Source organism: Hipposideros armiger, unplaced genomic scaffold, assembly GCF_001890085.2.
Source record: "Hipposideros armiger isolate ML-2016 unplaced genomic scaffold, ASM189008v1 scaffold_1497, whole genome shotgun sequence".
In the NCBI taxonomy this organism is placed as follows: domain Eukaryota; kingdom Metazoa; phylum Chordata; class Mammalia; order Chiroptera; family Hipposideridae; genus Hipposideros; species Hipposideros armiger.
This window is the reverse complement of record NW_017732847.1, coordinates 29612-31473: the sequence shown is the minus strand read 5'-3', so window position 1 is coordinate 31473 and position 1862 is coordinate 29612. Positions and strand designations below refer to the sequence as shown.

At 30.8% G+C, this 1862-nt stretch overlaps 1 protein-coding gene across 1 annotated transcript in view; it reads left to right on the top strand.

The window, feature by feature from the left end:
* The window catches only part of MASTL (microtubule associated serine/threonine kinase like), a 40056-nt gene that overhangs the window by 15097 nt on the left and 23097 nt on the right, over nucleotides 1-1862 (top strand). Inside the window, exons 4-5 of the mRNA XM_019634083.1 lie at nucleotides 455-543; nucleotides 1727-1833. Of these exons, the coding sequence (XP_019489628.1) occupies nucleotides 455-543; nucleotides 1727-1833 (196 nt within the window). The remainder of the gene's footprint in view (nucleotides 1-454; nucleotides 544-1726; nucleotides 1834-1862) is intronic.

Genomic DNA, 1862 nt, shown 5'->3' with positions numbered 1-1862 from the left:
ATTTAATCTTTTTTCCACTCCTTTACCGTTATATAAAAGTTCTGTGTTTTGTAATCCCAGCTGATTTACAATGTTCTGATCTGTACAAAGAGAGTCAGATTAAGTGGCTCTGCTTTATGAAGGCTTAATCTTAACCTTGTAAGAGGCCAATAGGATTTTGACCTGGCTTGAGGTTTATCTAACAAGGCTTATTTCTTTTAATTGAATATCTAATGAATAATGTGAAAAATAATCAGTAAATCAGTTAACTTTCTTGTAGATTCCGATATACAAAAGATGGTTTGTTTTTTAGAGTTGTTTTCTGCTATTCCAAAGCCACCAATGAGGGCCTTATTTTAGAGACAATAAATAGGGTTTGATTTTTCTGTAACTTGCTCTATTTCCCCCCCTAGTAATTCTAACAGCAACACTAGCTCTTTTTTAGTTATCTGCTATTTATCTCTTGTATATGCAGGGATTTGAAACCTGACAATATGCTCATTTCTAATGAAGGTCATATTAAACTAACAGATTTTGGCCTTTCCAAAGTTACTTTGAATAGAGGTAAGAAAAATAACAACAGGTAAGTACCTTTTTAAATACCCAGTAAATTTTAGACACTACATTTCATTAACTTATATTGTTTTCTTTGTTAGTTTATAAGGAATAAAATTTGATGATTATTTGTTCTAAAATAGACCAGAAAGGTATAATGGTACCTTTTCTTTTGATTAAAGATGAAAAATGGGAATAATTATTTTTAAATTCTCAAAGGTCCTTGATGAGCTCTGGCTCTTCAAAGAGGATCTCACAGTTGCTCTCCTTTTGACTTTTTATCCCTACTAAAACTGGTTTTGACCAAGTTAAATATCAGTAAAATGACTAAAATAACTATAACATGATAAACAATACCTAAAAACCTTATTCAAATATACATGATCACCACCAAGACCTTGGTAAACAAAGGGCAAAGAAAATGAACACACAATTCACACGCACATGGTATTATGTTAAATTCAATAGTAGTGATGAAATAAATGGTAATTAAAAGTAAATGAATCATTTTACACTATTAAGCTAGCAAAAAAGAGCTTTTTGGTTCATCAATATGAGGTATAAATGAAATTTGTTAAGTTCTAGCTTTCAGTTTATCTTTTAAAAAAATCGTATATCACAGAGTATACTTCTCTTACCATTTTTGATCTCTAAAGAAAATAGTACAATATTATGTGTGAATGTTGAATTACTTTGCATTTTTGTGTACTGAAACCTGATAAAAATCTGTTTCAATTTCTATCTTGACCTACACTTGTACATGTTAATTCACATGAAGGGTCCATAATTTGTATTAATTCCTTAAGTAGATTCTGATATTGAAATTTAATTTATATTCCTATTATAGTGATTTCCTTTCTGACTTTTTCTCAACCACCTCCTTTTCTAATATTTGATTTACCAAGAACTATTTTGTTGCAAGTTAGATAACACTCCTGTTGAGGGACTGTACTCCCTAAGAAGCTAAGACATTAGATCATTACACTGTGTTTTATTCATTCCAGAGCAGGACTCAGTTTTATCAGACTTTAATGATTTCAGTAAGTTGCTTATTTTGATATGTTTACTCTGTGGCATTTGGCTTTCCTAGGTATATTTGTGTTGCACAAGCCAATCTGTAGGTAATTTAGTAATGTGCAAAGTTCAGAACAGATGATTAGAGAATTTCATCTACTTTTCATTCCGTACATAGATATCAATATGATGGATATCCTTACAACACCCTCGATGGCTAAACCTAGACAAGATTATTCAAGAACCCCAGGACAAGTATTATCTCTCATCAGTTCTTTGGGATTTGTAAGTACTTGATAAGAAAAAAAGTCTTA